We start from the raw sequence: 20,112 nt of genomic DNA on the forward strand, positions 1-20,112 counted from the left end.
TACATTTATTATGGGCTCAACATCCTTCTCGAATAATTATATATATTTAACTCGGATGGTGAGCCAATTAAATTATGGTGAAAAGGAGGACAAAATGTTACGAGTTATGACTAACTGTCCACCAACTGTCATTGTCAGTTTTGTACCATGTTGTCGCATTCGCTGACTGTATAAGATCTGGTTACGTTGGTGGACAGTTAGTCATGACTCGTAAAATTTTGTCCTTCATTTTCACCATAATCATATATATGGGAAAATTATTTTAGGATGGCAATAAACAGAATCAGCTAAACGCATCATGTTACGAAAGTGTTATTGAGATGTCATGAATAAATTCTAGAGAAAGTGGTGATGGACAAAGAAATAACGATGATGAAAATGTAATGTGAAGAACAATGATAGGAACGATGAAAAAGATATGCATCGAACCAGCTTTCGCGCAAATCTCTTTCTCTAGAATTGTTTTTTGTTCGTGACATCTCAATAAAACCTTCGTAACATGACGCTTCAGCTGATTGTGTCTATTGCCATCCTAAACCTTTGTCGCCTCGCCGCCTATTCAAATATTTGAAACTTGTCAAAACATTACCAAATAACATTGGAACGGAAAGCCAAGGATTATTTTTTAAGAAAGGACCAAAATGTCACGTGTTATCTGAGTGTCCAACACTAACAGTTATAATCAAGACGTTGCATTCTCGAAGTGAGCCATGGCCGTCCTGTACCGTGGTCCTTTGTCTTTCCTCACCATCTCAAAGCTAACATTCCTAGCTTGCCGTGATGTTTAGCTTGTTTTCATCTTGAGGGCAGTCACATCCCCCTTTCTCTTGTTGTTTCATAATTAATAATCTTCCAAGTTGGACAGCTGTTGGTTTATGCATCCAAGACGTGATGGAGCTTAACATTATGTCGTTGAATGTCAGTATCACATCAGTCAGTGCTGTACTAGCTGTTGCACCTTCTGACTACACAACATTTTGCTTATAACTGCCGTTAGTGCTGGACACTAACTACAGATAACATGTAACGTTTTGGTCCTTTCTTCTAACTTAAAATAACTTGAAACTGTATGACCAAGTGAATTGTCGTCAATGAAAAGATCACTTACTGCAGGACAGCGGGTATCTATAAATTCCTTTTGATCTTCTTGCTACAGGAGAAAACAGCACAGTGATACATAGAGGAGAAAACAGCCCAAGGAAAAACTCAGTCATCTATACATTGTGGTCACTTGCTCCGTCGTGTGTCACGACAGCCAGTTGTGTGCGCATTGACGGACAACACACACGCACACATGCATACATGCACACACACACACTCAGACACACACACACACACACACACACACACACACATACACACGCATGACCCCCCCCACACACACACACGCACACACACACACACCCACACACACGCACACACGCACGCATGCACGCACGCACGCACACACACACACACACATACACACATAGACACACACACACACACAAACATGTACACACATGTAGGCACGCACAGATGCGTACGGGCTCAAACACATGCACACATGCACACACGCACACATGCACACACGCACACATGCACGCATGCACGCATGCAAGCATGCATAACTTAGAACCTTCCATCTTGGAAGGCTGTTGGACTGCAAATCCACGATGTGCTAGAGCTGTTAGCCAATTAGTTGTAGAACGTCAGTACCGTCGGTCAGTGTCGTGAAATGTTATCGCATGAGCTGATTATTTAGTAACTGGTGGTGGTCGTGGACATTAACGCATAACTTGTAGTTCTTTGGTCCATTTTTCTGTTTTATACATTAGTTTGTGGTGATGTAGGTTATTTTATTGCACCAGCCATCACTTCATCACGTCACACACGCTCCAGCGGCCTTCAGAGAGCCTGCAGATCCTACACTACTATTCATGATGCATGCATCCAGCAACACTTACCTGCATGCTGCAGTTGTATGCAACATGCGTACGCCAGAACACACCTGAACTCGCCAGCCGGACATATGCGGGTGCGGCGAACATTGCATTTTGAATCAGCAACACATACACCACGCTTCGCGCTGTCCACTTTGCTACTTCATATTCACTTTGCTTAGGTCGTGAGAAGAACACCGGTTTGTTCCTTTCTCACCCATCCGCCGCACCCCATCTGAAACATGGGCTGAGTAAATGTATAAAATACGGACTTTTTGGGTCAATTCAATTTTTTTAATTTTTTGATCTATTATGACTTGATGCTTCTTCAGCCGGAATGTGGGGTCCACATGACACATATAAATGGTCCAAATGAATACTTGAAGTATAGCACATACAAATTCAGCATTTCAGGAAATGTATGTCACCATTTCTGTTCTAAGCCTCGGCTGGTGGAGTTGACAGGTCACTCCAGACAGTCAAGCACATGAAAATATGCCCAAGGGAGATTGTCACCAGGTTCACTTGAGAGAAAAAGAGAGATTTCTATTTCCAGGTAGGTTTTCCGATAATCTGAAACCCCTTTGCCGGCTATTCCGGCATCAGAATTTCAGGATCTTTTGGCACGGCGACTCCATCTCTGACGATTGTGATTTCTGTAGCTGGACCATCAGGTATTGCGCGACACTCAATGTGGGTTGCATTTTCACTGCTCATGTGGAAATGCTGGTAGTTGAGGATGCCTTTGATCGGCTCGAACCAGCTCAAGAGAAAAAAACATCCCACTGACACCAGCTCCAGGGGAACATCACTGCTTTGTTCGGCCCACACGACGAATTGACTGCATCTTCCACATCTTCCATAGTGTTGTTCTCCTCGCATGGCCATTGGCGCTTCAGAAAACCAAAGTAGCCATCCATGGCGCAACGTGTATGGCCCACAAGCAAAAAGGATATTGTGATGTCATCGCTGAGTCTCGTGAGACACCACCACATCAGGTACGCCATTACAGATTTGTTCTTATTTTGTCCCGTGCAGTTGTCAGCATGAAAGTGGAGTGTCCTATTGACACCTGCATGCTCTAAATAGTAGTGCAGCATGGACAAGACCGCATCCAGCCCGTGGGCTTTGGAACCATCTGCACAGATGCAATAGTGCTCTCCTAACAGAAAGTTCCACTGCTCGTTCTTGGACTAATGGACAATGCCAAAGAGCTGGACACGAAAGGCCACCTTGAAATGCAGAAGTCCAACTGCTCTGGTGTTGCAAGGAAGTTCCAACTGCTGTGCAAAATGAAGGTGGCATGGGTGGTCCCTTCATCCTCCAAATGCAAAGAAGATTTGGAGCTCCGGATAGCTCCGTTGTAGTAGACACATTCAGCACTGATGCTGTACATATGGCTGCGCTTGTAGGTATTTGTTGTACATGCAGCTGTGCGGGTAGCTCTTTGTGGTACGTGCGGCTGCATTTGTGTCTGTTTGTCGTACCTGCTGCTGCGTTTGCGTCTCTTTGTCGTACATGCTGCTGCACTGCCTTTGAATGCTTTGTACATGCGGCTGCACCGTCTTCTGCCCCCCCCCCCCCATATGCACTCTTTCTCGTCTTGTCCCCCTTGTATGCGCATTTTTCCGTCTTGTCTCCATTGCACTCGTCCGGTTGCCGTCTTGTCTCCGTAGTATTTGACCGTCTGCCGTCCTGGTCTCCTTTCCCGTTCGGGACTTTGTTGTAGTACACATGGGTACCAATTTCGTGTCCTCCACTCCACTTTCCCTCACGTCTTCACATTATATTCCCTTGTCTTGCCTTGTCTTGTCTTGATGCCAGTTGTCTTGTCTTCTCATGAAAGCAAGAAGAGAAAACTCTCTCCATAAACCTAAGTAACTTGGCCTTTTTGTTGTATGGCGCGGTGGCGTTGAGGAGAATAGTTCGTCCCATAAGCTAGACGTAGAAATGTTGCTTCAAGTTGACGACACTGCTTTGTTCATCGGTAGCCTGTTGTTTCTTCCTTTGTTCGAGCACAGCTGACCATATAATGGAGCCTGCCACACTTTACGCAGACGTCGGGTCTCCGCTTCAAGATGCGTATATGGGGAAGATCTGCCTTCCATACCCACCGGAATGAACAATAAGTCGAAAACTGATTTCACGCACACCATTTTCTTCTAGAACTTCATTGCATTGTTTGTACAACATGACCTTGTTGTAGCTTGCTGGTATGTATACAGATGGTTGATGCGGGTGACTGTGAGGTCCAGCTGATTGTGGCATGCCGTGCACACTTGCATACACCTCCACAAAACGAACACGATTTTTCACAATTTCCTATGTTAGTGCGTGCCATGGTGTGCGCTCTTAGCCTCTATGTGCAGGCAGCTCAGCTACTCCTTCTTCGGCCAGGTGCTGGAGGGACACTAGTGTATGATGCGATAAACTGTTTACGATGCAGAACACCTTTTGACAGACAATAACACCTATTGTATTATAGTGGAATTTCCTGCGCTCGTCAGCACTACTTTTTGGCAAAATGCTGCGAGATAACTGGCCCAACACGTATTGTTTCAGACTAGCCTTGTCCAGTTGCTTAATTGACACCATCAGGTCACGCAGGTCCTCCGATTGGCAGGTCGTGGTAATGATCATTCCCCTTGCACTTGCAGCCTGTGGACGCGTCATCACGTAGATCCGATTCGATTAACGCCACCAGGTCCAGCTCGCCTGCCGGCTTAACGCCGGTTTACAAGCAGGAATCGTTGCCGCTCTCTTCGCAACTCATCGTCGTCTCTGTAAGGGACGGCAATGGCTGCTGCTGTTGATGCCTGGTGAGAGCGGTTTGCTGGTGGATAGTCGTCATCGTCAGAGCTAGAGTCGGAGCTGACAACACCTGCCACTTCTGCTGAGGATCGACCGAAGAAGTCCTCGTCTACATCCTGCAGCTCCGCGAAGTTGGCATCGTCCAGACCGACTGCATCAATACTAAGTCTCCGACTGCTCATGATTGATGTTCTCCTGCTCTCTTCAAACTAATCGCCGCCACTTGAACAAGGCGAGAACAAAGATGACAAAAATTGTTCTCGATCGACTACACGCGATCTCAAAATCGAATCGAAATTTCAAAACTCATTTTGTTTTTCACTCATTCTGACATTATCAAAACTCGCTCTCAATACGGTTTACTCAGCCGATTACTCAAATTAATCGATTCTATGAATAATACTGATATCCTTGATTCACCACTGTATCATAATTCATAAAAAACGAAAATATAAATAGGGGTGCTGGGCCAGCTATCTCCTCTCATGTGGCAATCTACCACTGCCTTCGGCCATCACACTCATACACCCACACTTCTGCCTCCTAACGGGCATTGCACTTCGTGCGTGGGCCATCAACACTTCGTTCATTTCATGGGCGTCCATTTCTTGGGCTGCACTTTGTGCGTGGACAATCACACATACTATCATATGGGCCGTCCACACTCCACCCATTCCATGAGTGCCCATTTCATGGGCTGCACCACACTCCACCCATTTCATGAATGCCCATTTTATGGGCTGCACTTCGTGCGTGGACTATATCCTACATAAGATTATCACATACTAGATTCGGTTGCCCAGCACTCCAAGAATCCTCCATATGTTGTGTGCTCTCCACTGGTCTGTAATAGCAATTGAATGCGTATCAATTATGGTTCAATAGGAGGAGGACAAAATGTTACGAGTTATAACTAACTGTCCACCAACGTAATTAGATCATATACAGTCAGCAAGTGTGACAACAAGGCACGCAACTTAAAAGGAGTACTGAGACATTCGGCGACCTTACACCTAGCTCCAACACTTCTCCAAGGCGCAAACCAAAAACATTTTCACCTTGGAAGGTTCAGGTTCGGAAAGGTCCAAGAGGGGAAGGAAAGTGCAACAAAGAAGAGGACAAGCTACTGAGTACGCCCCGCGGCGGCAACACAGAATGCCGAAAGTTACTGGATGATGACGAAACTAGTAACACGTGGGGCGTAGCTCGTGCTCTTTTTCGTTGCGCTTTCCTTCCCCTTTGGACCTTTCCGAGCCTGAGCCTTCCAAGGTGGAATGTTGTTTGTTTGCGCCTTGGAGAAGTGTTGGAGCTAGGTGTTAGGCCGCCGAATGTCTCAGTACTTCTTGTCACTTTTGTGCCATTTTGTCGCACTGCATGACTGTTTATGATCTGGTTACGTTGGTGGACAGTTAGTCATAACTCGTAACCTTTTTTTGTCCTTCTCCTTTTGCACCATAACAAAACCATAGGTTATGGGAGATGAGCGCGAGTCTCATTTTACTAAAAGCTAACTCATGGTTGTTGTCTCCAAATCCAATATTCAATATTTTCCAATGTTCTTTCGAAACCCAGTGTCTTTCTCAACCCACATTCTGATGAACTTGTGGTTCATATAGGATTGTGAAAATGAATTTGCAGAAAAGCCAATTGATAAAATTCAGAGAAATTATATCTAAATTCCTACTTTGCTTCCGCAGACCAAAGTATATGAGCTTGTACCAAAAACGTGGTTGGCTTTGACCAAGTTGGAAGGTCATTTCTGCCTGCGTATGAGCAGGTGCAGGCGTTTTCCGTATGCCAACAGATATGAAATTTGCCAAACATTCAAAAACGTATTAACATGAAATGGTATGATCAAGCGAATCCATTAGATTGTTGTCAATGAAATAATCACTTACAAGAATTCTTCTTTGTATGTCCTACAGGAGAAACAGCACAGTTAGACAGAGCAGAGAAGAAAACCGAAGAAACACTCAGTATCCGTTTAAATATATATGAAAAAACGCCGGGGAGACAGCAATTCTTTAATAAAGCAATTAAAAGACCTAACTCTGCCGTTGCCATCATGCATCAACGAAGTCAAATGTTTTCCATACTCGATTTTCATGTCACTATCGTCAGTGGAATATTGTGACTAAATCTAACGCTAGCCAAGCAAAAACAATGATGAATGGTGCAATTCAGTCACGATACTTTACTTCACAATTGTCACATTCTGGTTTTCTCACCTTCTCCTTTGTGACACTTACTTACCATTTGTGTTGCTTTCTTGTAAGTTTTATCACATTTTGGAATGCATATTAACCTTGTTTTTGCTTGGCTAGCAATCAATTCAGTCACTGATGATAGTGACATGAAAATCGATTATGGAAACATTTGACTTTGTTGATGCATGATGGTGACAGCAGAGTTAGTTCTTTTATTGCTTTATTAAAACACTCAGCCATGTGCACTTTGTGGACATGTCATCAGTCATGTGTGACAATAGCCAGTCGGTTATGCAATGACTGACCACAAATACACACACAAGCACATACACACCATTGGACCATTGGACGCCCATCGCCGAGGCGATGATAGCGATGCTACAGCAGAAGCCATAGCAGCTTGTGCTGGGATTGCACCATTCAACAGCTTGCAAGGCTGAAGAATTGACCGCCACTATTCAGCCTGGTCTACACCACACAGCTATGAAGTGGCTTTTTCTGGCCAGTGAATCCTTACTTTTTGGTCTTTACACATACACACACACATACACACACACATACACACACACATACACACACAAACACAAACACACACACACACACCTGTCCTGTCCTGTCCTGTTCTGTAGAGCCACTGCCACATGGGTCACGTGGGCCCCGGAGGGGCATCAGAGAGGAAGATGGAGCATGTAGCCTGATGACGCCGGAGATAGTGGAGCAAACAGAACCGGCGAGAACACACGCATACATGACTGAACGAGTTACGCTGCTGGGCAGTCGAGCGGGGGACAGTCCTCTAGCACCAGTAATGACCGCAGCCTTGCGCAGTCCGGAAGCAGCGGGCACACACAGCACAGCACACAGCACAGCAGGCATCCTGTACTAAGACTTGCCGGGGCTTGGGAGGATGAGGCTGAGGAGCGGAACAGCGGTGAACAGCTAGACCACCCTTGCTTCGAAACCAACGCCCACAATCTCCATAGTGACAAGCCCCTCGCTGCTCAGCAATGGGCTTGGCCCGCTCAACCACACGCTTGTGGCGAACACGATTTCCAGTTCGCGAGAATGACCAATTGCAATCCGTGCATACCACTGGGCCAGGCTGAGGCGCATTCTACACAGTCTGGGCATACATAGCCCGCCAGTCAACGCGGGGCGCGGATACTAGTCCTTGATGAGGCCACGTACTCTTGGGTCGGAGACAACACAATCCTTCCAGCGCTTGCGAGGGCCATGTGCTGGATGACGTGTGGGAAGTGAGCCAAACAGGATCTGTCTCGGCATCCGGCTACTGCCCATCTGGGCAACGTGGCCTAGCCACTCTAGCCAACGCTGTGCAACCTTCACGCTGATGGTATCAGTGTCACCTCACATCTCCGAGAGTTGGGCGTTGGTCATGTGATTATGCCAGCAATCTCTGCGGGGCACACGCAAAATGGAACATATGCACCGCATATGGTAGAGAGTGACAAACGTTGGGCATTGTGCTGCAATGGTGTCCAACACTCTGACCCCTAGACGAGGAGCGACATCACACATGCCCCTTGTGCACGGATGCCGTATTTGTATGTCATAAGTCGCACCCAGTGCCCCACGGATGACGTATTTGTATGTCTTAAGTCGCACCCAGTGCCCCACGGATGACGTACTAGTACGTCGCATACCACGCAATTGGTGCAATTTCTCAAAAATGGACCAGAGTATGCCGCTTGGCCGATTTTCGCTTTTGTTCTTGTTGTCGAGTGCTGGTCGGGGTCTTACCTACCACTGCCTGTGGTTGTGGCTCCCAAAGATTTCATGACTTGACATAGCCAAGGTTTGATAATTCTCAAAAATGACCATATTCTTACGTGGTGCACTGACAAACAGCCCCGCGCTCAAGGGGTTAAACACACACTTCTTGATATGCAGATCGAGGTCAAAATTGCCAAAGACGGTTCTTTGCAAGGCGCCACAAGCATGAGAGGCATGAGCAATCCGAGCAGTGGTGGCCCGTGTCGACCGACCACCGCGATGAATGAGAGATCCAAGATACCGGAACTCCGAAACACACTCGATGACCATGCCAGCTAGTTCGATTGGAGCGCGGTCCCCAGCGAAACACCCCTGCCCGCAACCAAGAACTGTGTCTTGTTAGCGCTAACTGTAAGCCCAAACTCAGCTGCGGTCGTGTCAAACAATGTGAGTACTGTCTCAGCCTCTGCATGAGTTGTCGGGAAAAGTGCTGAGTCGTCTGCAAACTGTGACTCAGTGGCAATAGCAACCGGATCCGTCGTGGTAGGCTTGCGGTAAAGGTTACTGTCACCATCACAATGCCGGAACTCAAAACCAACACCGGGTAGATCTCGGACTCGTCGCTGCCACACAGTCACCACCGCCCACGTGAAGATGTTAATTAAACAGCACAGGTGCCATGGTGCACCCCTGGCAGAGACCATTCGTGACGCGGATAGGGTTAGTTGACGTGTTCTCTACCCTAACCACCGCTGATATGTCAGTGTGAAAGGAACGGATCACGGCAAGCATGGGAGCAGGGACACCCGCTCTGGATAAGACTTGCCACAGGCAATCTTGAGGCACGGAATCATAGGCTTGAGGTCTATAAATACAAGGAAGCCTTTGCAGTCGTTCTCAATGGTCTTCTCGAGGAACTGCCGAGCACTGAAATCCATATCTGTGCAAGAACGGCCATGCCTGAAGCCACACTGAGATTCTGGGAGAAATTCCGCAGCCACGGACTGAAGACGAGTCTGGATGACTCTCGCCAGAACCTTGCCCACAACATCCAGCAGTGAGATGCGCCACCACTTATCACAGCGAGATAAACCCTCTTTCTTTGGGATGGGGACCAACATGGCGTCCACCCACTCCTGTGGGACCACCCCAGCATGCCACACATCGCAAAACAGCTCCACAAGCCTGGCGGTGAGGTCAGGGCCACCACTCTTCACCATCTCAGGGAGGATGCCAGAGGGTCAGGCTGACTTGCCGTTCCGTAGCCGGGAGAAAGCGCGGCTAACTTCACGCAGAGTCGGTGTCTCAGAAAGATGGTCAGCCTCCTGCCGCTGCGGAATATCCTCCAGGGCATTGCTGTTCCGTGAACTTGCGACGTTGAGGACACAGTCAAAGTACCTTCGGCATCGGTGGCTCTGCTCCTCTGGTGAACTGCAGATGGTACCGCTCTCATCTAGCACGTTGGAAGTGCACATGGGAGCGAGGCCCCGGGCACAACACTGGAGGTCATGGATGCTCTTCCAGACAACTGCTCCATTGAATCGTGAGTCTGTGGCGTCCTGTGCCTTCGCCTTGATCCAGTCTACCCTAGCCGAGGATATCGAAGCACGCGCCTTGGATCTAGCCACCTTTAACGCCGTATAGTGTGAGCAGTCGCGGACACACACACACACACACACATACACACACGCAAACACAAACACACTCACGCACATACACACATCCAAGCCAGCTCAGAACCCTCTCTCTGTTCTTACCTATAATCTTGATGCATGTTATTGAAACTGATATGAATGGCTTTGAGCTTTGAGATATAAATGTGGGATACATCAGTGCCTATTCAGTTTCTATTTTAGCCCTGCATTTCCATGTTAGTGCTGCCTTATATCAATGTTACACCCCATCCCCTCCACATTATCTCTGCAAGGCTGTGCCCGAATGTGTCTCTTGATAAATATTTTTTAATGGTAAGCCAAGGAATTTTTGTGTTAACCCGCTGTCCACAATTCTCAGCTCGGGCGTCAGCTGACAAGATTACGTATGATTCATACAAACCAGGTCTCTTCATGAGGAGGTTGGTGGCACCCACACTGGAGTTCCCGCATTTCCCGGCGACCTGACTTGAAATTTGACTGATTCACGACTCCCATCACACGGGAAGTCCATCGAACCTTTCTTTACAGTTATCGTGGAGGTCGCTGAAACCATTTTGTGCGTCTGTGTGTCTGTCTATATGTCTTTGTGTGTCTGTCTGTCTGTCTGTCTGTCTGTCTGACTGTCCGTCTGTGTGTCTGTCTGTCTGTATTTCTGTCAGTCTGTCTCTCTCTCTCTCTCTCTCTCTCTCTCTCTTCCGCTCTTTCTGTCTGTTTATATCTCATCTCTGTCTGTTTCTGTCTGTGTCTCGGCCTTTGACTCTGTATAAGTCTCTGTCAATGTACCTGTCAATGTCTCAGTCTCATCCTCTGTCGCTGTCTCTGTCACTGTCTCTGTCACTGTCTCTGTCACTGTCTCTGTCACTGTCTCTGTCACTGTCTCTGTCTGTATCAATGTCTCTATCGCTGTCTCTATCAAGTTTTCTGTCTATGTCTCTGTCCACTATAATGCACTCTAGTTTCAGTGGACAAAATCACTTTATAATTCATTCAAACCAGATCTTATTATAAGCAAAGTGTCACATTCTTCACACTCAGTCATCGACTCAGTCATCCACTCAGTCATCGACTCAGTCATCGATGTTAGCTTGTGAATACTTCCTCTGGAAACAAAACCTTCGTGACTTTTTCACTAATTTTCGCTGCTGTTACATGTATATCGCTCTCTCTCTCTCTCTCTCTCTCTCTCTCTCTCTGGTTCTGTCAGCCTGAAACAATGGCATGACATTTCGGAATCATAGGAATGCATGATTCATATTTTGGAGAGCCGACAGTCGTCGCAGAGCAAAGGTGTTGACGATGCAAACAAAGCAAGCGAACATGTTTTCTTCATTTTTCGTCCACAGGTGCTATGGGAAGAAAAGCACTGCGCTCATTGCTCGTCGTAGCCATTATCTAGTTCGAAACTTGACAGAGCAGGACAATGACACCGAGGAGCAAGAACGGTGGAAAATGAATAGCAATAGCAGCTAGCGTTTTGAAATATTCGCCATCCCCGAAACGCCTGTCTGCATGCGAACAGGTTGGCAAGATGTCAAAACTCCAAAACACAGAGATGTGAAATCGTCACTTTGCATCAAAGCAAGATGAACAAGTTCAATAGAAGTCGTCCAGTCACTGCAGAGCCCAGACCTCGACGTGGATGATCCCGCCTTTTCCAGCAGCCTCGACGATGTGTCCTTGGTCGCAAAGGAGAAGGTGAGATCTGATCGAGGCAGTCGGGAAGTGCTGGTACGACTATGATATCCCTCGGAGGAGATGAAATGTTTGGCGTTGTCTGTGTTTGTTGTTCCGGGGCATCCTCGAGCGAGAGCGGAGGCGGTAATGAGTACCAGTGCTGCAGCGCTACCATGGTCTCCACTGAGATGTTGAAGAAGGCATTCAGGTAACAGTGAAGACGATCAGGGATGCTGAGAAACTTCTCCTTTACATACAACATTGCGTCGATCGACCTGCCACATGGAACGGTTTCAGCGGTGATCAGTCGAGCGATGGCGACCCAGACTGAGACTCTACTCCCACTAATCGATCCTGCAGATATTGTAGATATGTGGATTCATTGGATTGAATGTGTTGAAGTGTTTCTATTCCAAAAGAACACTTTTGTTGAGCACAGTAACTTCTTCAAAAGTCAATTCAAAAAGTCACAAAGTTTTTGTTTCCGGAGGAAGTACTTCTCATGCACAAGTACTTGTTTGTTATAACCAATGCTCTAACCATCAGATCTCACAACACGTGCCACACATACTGATAGCACTCGGGTCTTTTTCTCTGGGGGGGGGGGGGGGTGCGGGCCGACTGCAGTAAATCATGAACGTACTGCCAGAGGTAAAAGGAAGTTAATAGAGAGGTTAAGATGCACATTATTTGTGACGTAACGCGCAATTTCACGTCAAATTTGGGGTAAAACTCCAAATTTCGACGTGAGCTTCAGGTCACTCTCGTTGTTTTTCGACAGGCGAGCCAAATACCGCGAGCTGAACTTTCGCATCACGTCAGAAATAACGTGGATCTTAACGACTCTGTTAGAGAGGTTGTGCCCAACAAAATTTCGTAGCGCCGTAACGAATATTGTTCACGAAAAAACTAACGATTATTCGTAAATCGTGAGGCCCACAACGTTTGAACTTTTTCGTAGTACTGTCGTGGACATGGAAGTCCGGTCGCACGCCTAGCGGCCCCAGGGCGCTGGCCATGCAGCCATGGATAAGCGGTACACACATGCATTTATGCGATGCAGCGCGCAGGTCGAATCGGATCAACATGTGCACTGCACACAGCGTTCTGCTAGCACTGAGGGCGCCGGCCCCGGTCAATCGACTGGATTTGCCTGTCCGTGACAGTAGGTCGACACGGCGCGATCTCGGGTACAGAGAGTCAAGACAGGGAGTTGTAAAATATCAGTATTTTAGTACTCCATGTTACGAAATGTTTTTCGTAGATCTGCCGCCCTGTTTCGGTCGCGTTTGGACGGATCTTCGTTACAACTTTCGTTACTCGAACCCGGACAATCGCGATCTTACAAATTTTTGATTGCGCGCAACCTCTCTGTTAATTTTGAAAGGATCGAGAGAACTTCAAATTCCAATGTTAGGCCGGGGACGTATACAGTCGGACTTCGCTTATCCGGTCCTCTTTTATCCGGATCCCTCGCCATCCAGAAGAAAATCGCTCATTACCAATCGACAGCATATGCCATGAATACATACAGTACATGTGTTCGATTATCCGGTTCCCTCGCCTATCCGGATATTTTCGTGGAAAACGGATGTGTGCAGTTAAGCGAGGTAGTAGTAGTAGTAGTAGTAGTAGTAGTAGTAGTAGTAGTAGTAGTAGTAGTAGTAGTAGTAGTAGTATAATTGTTATTTACTAGGGAACTCCCAACAGGCGTTGCCTTTTTACTGGGAACCCTAGGAATGACTTGGTGCTTGAGACAAATGCAGAAAGGGGCTTAGCTTGACGACATCCAGGTGGAAGCATGTTCCATCTGTCTGCTGCCAAAAATGAAATAGCATTCAGGCCGTAACGAGACGTAGCTCGGGGTAGGTTCAGAGCGGCTGAAGCCTGACCGCGGGTAGCAGCATTTGTGTGGCATGATGCACAGGGGGGGGGGGGGGGGGGGGGGGGGTAAATATCGTGCTTAAAAGAGGTCTGACTGTATAGCACTTGTTGTGATCTTCAAGTTTTCGTCTGGTCCCATAGCTCAGATGGTTAGAGCATTGCTCATGATAAGCAAGGTCCTGGACTTGAATCCTGGTGGTTCTGCCATTTTCTCTCTTTTCAGGCAGTTCACTTCCCCAACTGGTCCTTCAAATTTGAAGTTCTCCCAATCCTTGAAAAAGGTTATTTTAATGTATTTCGTACACTATTAACGTTCACCTGAAGACTATACTTCAAAGTATATCCTACGGCTCGTCATCGATTTTCTGGCAGTCACGTGATAACATTGAAGAATGTGACAAGTAAACGTTCAGGAACAAAGCCATTGGTTGTGCGACAGGAGAGCGGATCTCGTTTTACTCATACTTCGAAATAGCTATCTTATCACTTTGTAGCTATCTTATGGGAACAACGAGAGGATAAAGGTTAATATCTCTCCACGTCACAATATTCTCCGACGTCCATTTGAAACCCAGTTTCTTTTCCAGGTGAGTCCATCGAAAGTATATCAAAGAAAAATTATTTAAATTCCAACTTTGCTTCCGCAGGCAAAAGCACATGAGCATGTATTGAAACAAGTGGTTGGCCTCGACCAAATTGGAAGGTCATTTTGCCTGTGTATGAGCAAGTCCAGGCGTATTCCGTATACCAACAGATTTGAAATTTGCCAAAACACTCAAAATGATGTGAAATAGTATGATCAAGCGAATCCATGAAATTGTTATCAATAAAATGATCACTCACATTATATATTGTTCTTTGTTCCTCCTAGAAAAGAAAACAGCACAGATATACAGAGCAGGGAAGAAAAACCGAAAAAAACACTCAGTCAGGTGTATAGTGTGGTCACGTGATCAGTCAGGTATATAGTGTGGTCACGTGATCCGTCAGGTACATAGTGTGTTCACGTGATCCGTCAGGTACATAGTGTGGTCACGTGATCCGTCAGGTACATAGTGTGGTCACGTGATCCGTCAGGTACATAGTGTGGTCACATGATCAGCCAGGTACATAGTGTGGTCACGTGATCAGTCACGTGCATAAAGTGGTCCCATGATCAGTTAGGTGCATAGTGTGGTCACATGATCAGTCAGGTACATAGTGTGGTCACGTGATCAGTCATGTGTGACAATAGCCAGTTGTTTACGCAATGACTGACCACCCACATACACACACACGCACACACACACACACACACACACACACACACACACACACACACACACACACACTCACAGACACACACACACACACTAACACGCACACGCACATGGGTATGTGCGCGCGCACGCACACACACACACACACACACACACGCGCGCGCACGCACGCACACACACACACGCACGCACACACATGCACACATTCAAGCCGACTCAGAATCCTCTCTATGCTTAGTTCTTACCCAGGTCATGATGCATGTTATTCAAACTGATAGAAATGTCTCTGAGATATAAATGTGGGATACATCAGGGCCTATTCACTGGCTATTTTAGCCCTGCAATCCCATAGCAGTCTTGTTTTATGTCAATGTCAAAACCCTCCCCCTCCCCATTATCTCGCCAAGGCTGTGCACAAGTGTGTCTCCTAATAAATATGATTGTTTTGATGGTTAGCCAACGAAATTTTGTGTTAACTCGCTGTTCACTATAATCCACTCTTGTTTCCGGTGACCAAATATCACGTAAAATTCATCAAAACCAGATATCTTTATGAGGAAGATGGTTGCTCCCACACTGGAGCTGCCACATTTCCCACTGACTTGACTTGAAACTTGACTGGTTCATGACTGCAATCTAGATCACACCATAAGTCCAGCGTACCATACTTTAATATAATCGCGGAGCTCGCTACCACTATTTCGTTTTCCGTCCTTCCATCTGTCCGTCTGTCTATCTGCCATCAATCTATCTGTATACAGGTTTGTCTATGTGCCTGTCTGTCTGCTTGTCTATTTGTCTATGTCTCTATATCCCCTAGTCTTACCGCAGCCCTCGGGCTCTGTCTCTCTCTCTCTGTCTGTCTCTGTCTTGTCTCTGTCTTTTTCTAACTTTGTCTTTGTCTCTGCCTTTAATTCTTTTTCTGCTTTTGACTCTGTCTGTGGCTTTGACTCTGTCTATGTCTTTGTCACTATCTCCGTCTCCGTCTCCGTCTCCATCTCTGTCCCCGTCTCTGTCTCTGTTCCTGTCTCTGTCTGTACCTCTATCTCAGTCTCAATCTCTTTTTCTGTCTGTCTCTCTCTCTCTCTCTTCTCTCTCTCTCTCTCTCTCTCTCTCTCTCTCTCTCTCTCTCTCTCTCTCTCTCTCTCTCTCTCTCTCTCTCTCTCTCTCTCTCTCTCTATCTATCTATCTATCTATCTATCTCTCTACTTATCTCTGTATGTCTTTCTCTTTCCCCTCCCTCTCTCATTTTCTATCCGGTTTCTGATCTCATGCCATGTCATCGCATGGACTGGCTACTTTATTGTTAGGTGACTCCTTCCGTACATTGGCTCCTTCTACAACCTCTTCCTGTCGGCGTGTATGCACCACATGCTTCCTCGCGTACTCACCTTTTGTATCGTTGGCCTGGGTAGCTGCTTGCGCGCCCATATTTGCCATAGCTATCAAGCCCTTTGTCTAGCACTTCCTCTCACTCACGATCTCTCTTTCCTTGTGTAGTCATTCGTCTTTCTCTCCGTCTCTCGTGTCACTAATATATTTCGTCCTTGAACCTACTTGTTCTTTGTACCCTTGTGGATGGGATGATGGCAGAAGTTGAGTTTTCAACATGCCATACCCCTTACTGCACCCATGCTTGCTTTAAAAGAGAGCATGTCTGAGAAAACTAGAAAAGCTGGGCTGGGCCATCTCTCCGATTTCGCTGAAATTTTGCAAGTAGGTTTCCTTTGGGGTCTACAACAACCATGCAAAAGGGCTCGTTGCATAACTTACGGACACCTTGAAACTGGGGACCACCTCGAAATCGGCCCAAAATACGACTGAATATTGGGTCCAAAAGCGAGCGCTGGTACAGCGTACATGATTGAGCTAAGACCAAACCACCACCATGCCAACATTACCTCACCTGAGAAGTCTTCACATCACCACCACATAGAGCCATGGCTACATCCAGGAAAGCAATGGCCATCATATCCAAATATCACTTAATTGCATCGCTAAAACAGGCAAACTTCAACGGCCATAGTGGGAACCATTTACGGCGTCTATTTATCTGAATCATGCACTGCAGGACAGTGGACTTTAGTAGTAGTAGTAGTAGTGGCAATGCATGGGACACTCAGTGAGGCCTTGATAGAAGTTACAGCTAATTCCTTGACCTTTCATGACTGTTTCCGGTTCGAATCCCACAATTGCATGTCTTACCTTTTCGTATCTTTTCCCATTTATGCTGATGATGTCATCATTACTCATTACTCTTTGTACTAGATATAGTAGTCACATGAGCTTCTCTGATTGGCTGTCGCTAGGCGCCAGTGCCTGGCCCTGGTATAAAGGCAGTGGTTTCTACTCATTTCATCCTCTTCGGGTCCTGATGGCGTCGTGAGCTGCTGCTGCTGACTACTGTTCGAGTACTGTAACTATGACTTTCTCTTCCCTCTTCTTCTTCTTTTCATCCATTGTTGTATGAAACTATGTATAACATCAAGAAAGAGTGTTTTGTTGTTGATTTGTGAGTGCTTTGTGGACGCTAGAGTTTGAGCTGGTTACGATTCAGCACCAGGACTATCTCCACTACGATCCAGGACATGTCTCGTCAAAAGTGTTCCACGTTTTCTGGAAATAAACAATTTTGAATATTTTCACTTCACCACATTGCAACATTGCCAATTTCCTACCCGACGACAAAAAGGGCCTCCTCAAGCTCCAACACCAGGCACCGCTCCAGACCCCAGCATGCCAAACACTGCAGCGTGGTCACCTCTACCGAGTCTGACAAGAAATTTGAACTGACAATCCTTGTCACTCCAAACAACAACCATTTTCTTCCCTGAACGGCTCGAATTTCACTAGCAGCAAATTCTGCAGAAGTCCAAAAAATATTGAACAAATCTCAATTTGTGCGATCGAAGCACGATATTTTTGCGTCCTGAAACTGGCCGTGCGCGACCACCGCGTGACATAGCAGATCGACGGGTTTGATCGAGTTGATCGACAATCAAGATCCGAATCAAAATCTGGACGATCAAGCTGATCAGCAACATGATTTTACGATGCTATGATGTATGATGGCATGCTGCTTGAGTGAACCATGAAGAGGCACGATGCCGTGTATTTCACTATAAGGGATCTAGCTGCAACCTGTTTTGCAGCCAGCTCATTTGACATTTTGACCACGTAATCGCCACAGGTTTGAGCACATGCTTTTCAGGTGCACTCCGGAGAGATCGACCTGCTTGCTTACGGAAATGCATCCACGGCTATTTCGTGTATATGGTAAGTTGATCGTGTGTTTCGTGCATTATTTGAGGATGTCAACAGTAATTTTGTGTTGCGCGCATGGATGACATCTGTTGCCGGAGCGACATAACTCGACAAAGAGAATACTGTTGATTTCTATCGACATAATGTCTCCATTCCCACCTGATCTATATTCCTGCCACCTGATAACATGATCGGCTCTGTAGACACATCATCGGTGTTTTGAGCATAGTCATCCGAGTCCTAGAAATCGAATTTTCATTACGAGCTGATTGTCAGAATATTATCCTTGCCAGGTCGATGGACAAGCGCTGAGACCAAACACTGCGTGGTCAACAAGCCCTGCATTGTCACTGGTGAGAGTGTCAAACTTTTGGAGACAAATAGTTGCTCGACAAGAAAATTACAACAAGCAGACTTACGCTCGCTCGTCACCGAACCTGAGGAAAACCCACGACTCGCTGCATGCTGCGAACTCCAGCAACCTGGGTAAATGTACGCAAAAATTGTGTTGCTGATCAGCCTTCGTCGTCCAGATTTTGATTCTGATCTTGATTGTCGATCAACTGGATCAAATCCGTCGACCTGCTATGTCACGTGGTGGTCGACGTACGGCCAGTTTCAGGACGCAAAAATATCGTGCTTCGATCGCACAAATCCAGATTTGTTCAATATATTTTGCACTTCTGCAGAGCTTTGCTGCTAGTGAAATTCGAGTCTTTCAGTGAAGGAAATGGCTGTTGTTTGGAGTGACAAGGGTTGTCAGTTCAAATTTCTTGTCAGACTCGGTAGAGGTCGCCACGCTGCAGTGTTTGGCATGCTGGGGTCTGGAGCAGTGCCTGCTGTTGGAGCTTGAGGAGGCGCTTTCCGTCGTCGGGTAGGAAATCGGCAATGTTGCAATGTGGTGAAGTGAAAATATTCAAAATTGTTTATTGCCAGAAAACGTGGAGCACTTTTCACGAGACATGTCCTGGGTGGTAGTGGAGATAGTCCACTGCCCTGCAGTGCATGGTTCAGAAAAATAGATGCCATGAATGGTTCCCACCGTGGCCCTTGAAATTTGGCTATTTTAGCGATGCCATTTAGTGATATTTGGAGATGATGGCCATTGCTTTCCTGGATGTAGCCATGGCTCTATGTGGTGGTGATGTGAAGACTACTCAGGGGAGGTAATGTTGGCATGGTGGTGGTTTGTTCTCAGGTCAATCGTGTACCTTGTACCAGCGCTCGTGTTTGGACCCAATATTCAGTCGTATTTTGGGCCCATTTCTAGGTGGTCCTCAGTCCCAAAGGTGTCCATAAGTGATGCCACGCGCCCTTTTGCATGGTTGTTGTAGACCATAAGGAAACCTACTTGCAAAATTTGAGCGAAATCGGAGAGATGACCCAGCCCAGCTTTTCTGGTTTTCTCAGACATGCTCTCTTAATCATGTACCATATTTGAGCGAGGCCATGCAAGACGATCGCCCTTGGCACTGCTGTCACTGCTGTCTTGCACCTTCCAAACACAGGTATTAAAGAAGAAACTAATGAAGAAAGCTAGCTCGGGACTCCTTTCCTTCAATTTTCCATCATCATGATCGTTTAGCTGCCTGATCTAGCTGAGCTATAAAAGCAGAAATCCATTCCACCATTCCCTTTTCCTTATGTTCTTGAACTCATGTTCTTTTAGAGTCAGCCAACAAGAGGGCAACATGGTTTTTTC

General features: G+C 46.5%; 1 protein-coding gene across 1 annotated transcript in view; it reads right to left on the reverse strand.

The window, feature by feature from the left end:
* Positions 1-841: 841 nt before the first annotated feature.
* The window catches only part of LOC135829212 (uncharacterized), a gene marked incomplete in the record, with an annotated part of 78,857 nt that continues 59,586 nt past the window's right edge, over positions 842-20,112 (reverse strand). Inside the window, 4 exon segments of the mRNA XM_065341617.1 lie at positions 842-865; positions 1,109-1,150; positions 6,632-6,652; positions 14,731-14,754. Coding sequence (XP_065197689.1) covers positions 842-865; positions 1,109-1,150; positions 6,632-6,652; positions 14,731-14,754 — 111 coding nt within the window.

The sequence above is a fragment of the Sycon ciliatum genome, chromosome 13 (genome assembly GCF_964019385.1).
Source record: "Sycon ciliatum chromosome 13, ocSycCili1.1, whole genome shotgun sequence".
In the NCBI taxonomy this organism is placed as follows: domain Eukaryota; kingdom Metazoa; phylum Porifera; class Calcarea; order Leucosolenida; family Sycettidae; genus Sycon; species Sycon ciliatum.